Source organism: Lipotes vexillifer, unplaced genomic scaffold (assembly GCF_000442215.2).
Source record: "Lipotes vexillifer unplaced genomic scaffold, Lipotes_vexillifer_v1.1 scaffold178, whole genome shotgun sequence".
NCBI lineage: Eukaryota > Metazoa > Chordata > Mammalia > Artiodactyla > Lipotidae > Lipotes > Lipotes vexillifer.
Window position 1 is genome coordinate 973,590 of NW_006775603.1, and position 2,080 is coordinate 975,669.

Sequence of the window (2,080 nt, forward strand, 5' to 3'; positions counted from 1 at the left end):
GCATGGAGTGCGGGGCGGGCCTGCGGCGGCAGAGGCCAGCGTGACGTTGCACCAGCCTGAGGTGCGCCGTGCGGTCTCGCGGAGGAGTTGTCCCTGGATCCCGGGACCCTGGCAGTGGCGGGCTGCACAGGCTCCCCCGAAGGGGCGTGTGGATAGTGACCTGTGCTCGCACACAGGCGTCTTGGTGGCGGCAGCTGCAGCCTTAGCGTCTCATACCCATCTCTGGGGTCCGCGCTTTTAGCCGCGGCTCGCGCCCGTCTCTGGAGCTCCTTTAAGCAGCGCTCTGAATCCCCTCTCCTCGCGCACCAGGAAACAAAGAGTCAGGAAAAAGTCTGTTGCCTCTTCAGCAGGTCCAGACTTTTCCCCGGACTCCCTCCCGGCTAGCCGTGGCGCACTAGCCCCTGCAGGCTGTGTTCACGCCGCCAACCCCAGTCCCCTCCCTGCACTTCGACCGAAGCTCGAGCCTCAGCTCGCAGCCCCGCCCGCCCCGGCGGGTGAGCAGACAAGCCTCTCGGGCTGGTGAGCGCCGGTCGGCACCGATCCTCTGTGCGGGAATCTCTCCGCTTTGCCCCCCGCACCCCTGTGGCTGCGCTCTCCCCCGCGGCTCCGAAGCTTCCCCGCTCCGCCTCCCGCAGTCTCTGCCCGCGAAGGGGCTTCCTAGTGTGTGGAAGCCTTTCCTCCTTCACAGCTCCCTCCCACTGGTGCAGGTGCCGTCCCTATTCTATTGTCTCTGTTTTTAATTAAGTTTTTCTTTTGCCCTACCCAGATACGTGGGGAGTTTCTTGCCTTTTGGGAGGTCTGAGGTCTTCTGCCAGCGTTCAGTAGGTGTTCTATAGGAGCAGTTCCACGTGTAGATGTATTTCTGATGTATCTGTGGGGAGGAAGGTGATCTCCGCATCTTACTCTAACGCCATCTTCTCAAATCTCCCCTTACGGTGCTTCTTTACTGTCCATCAGTACAGTAATGAAGTAACATATGTTTTCTGTCATTTCTAGATTTTTTCTTTTTTTTTTTTGCGGTACGCAGGCCTCTCACCGTTGTGGCCTCTCCCATTGTGGAGCACAGGCTCCGGACGCGCAGGCTCAGCGGCCATGGCTCACGGGCCCAGCCGCTCCGCGGCATGTGGGATCTTCCCGGACCGGGGCACGAACCCGTGTCCCCTGCATCGGCAGGCGGACTCTCATCCACTGCGCCACCAGGGAAGCCCATTTCTAGATATTTTAAAGCCAGATATCAAGTTTTCAATGTATCTGATACACAGTACTGACTGTATAGGTCTATGCAAATAACTTTGATGAAAAGAATTCTTTCTGACAATTTTTTTCTAACAAAAATGATCTCTTCCTTAGGAACTGGTGTGCTTATGTACATACCAGATTATCTCCAACAGTGATACTGGACAACCAAGTCACTTATGTTCCAACTGGCAGAGGGCCCTGTGGCTGGACCAGTGGATCCTGTCCTCAGAGGTATGTAATATTTCTTGAAAATACCTACTTCTTGTACCATAATCATGTGTGGCCTGGAATATATAGAGAAAGTTAATCATCCCAGGTACACGTTAGTAGGGTCAGGGTAGGGTCATCACATTAAACAGGAAGTATGATCTTAAATAAGTTAAAATGCAGAAACTAATTATACTTGCCTCATGTGGGTGTTTTTAGAATATGGGAGATAAATGGAGTAATATGTTTAGCCTAGTACCTGGTACTCTGTGAGTCTTCAGTGAATGTTAACTCATGTTTGTTTCTATTTTTACTATTACTATTACTTTTATTCTATGACCTGACCAACAATCCTGTCCTTTCATTCCATTAAATTCATACACAGTTTTAAAGGGCTATTGATCATTTCTCTTTCATACTAGGCCAAAGAGAAGTCCATAACTTTGCAAGCCACTAATTGCTATTATGCATGGTAAAGCAGCTAAGTAGGGCCTTTCCTCTTGTGTCTATTGTAATGACTTATTTAGGGTTTTTGTTTTAATTATGTAATTGTCCTAAAATGTGGGGCTGAGTAATTGATAAATTCTCTGAATTCATATAGTCACAGTAGCTCAGCTGGGGATGTTTCAGGAAT

General features: G+C 50.5%; 1 protein-coding gene across 1 annotated transcript in view; it reads left to right on the top strand.

The window, feature by feature from the left end:
- The window catches only part of MMRN1 (multimerin 1), a 67,725-nt gene that overhangs the window by 22,899 nt on the left and 42,746 nt on the right, over positions 1–2,080 (top strand). Inside the window, exon 2 of the mRNA XM_007450016.1 lies at positions 1,351–1,470. Within this exon, the coding sequence (XP_007450078.1) occupies positions 1,351–1,470 (120 nt within the window). The remainder of the gene's footprint in view (positions 1–1,350; positions 1,471–2,080) is intronic.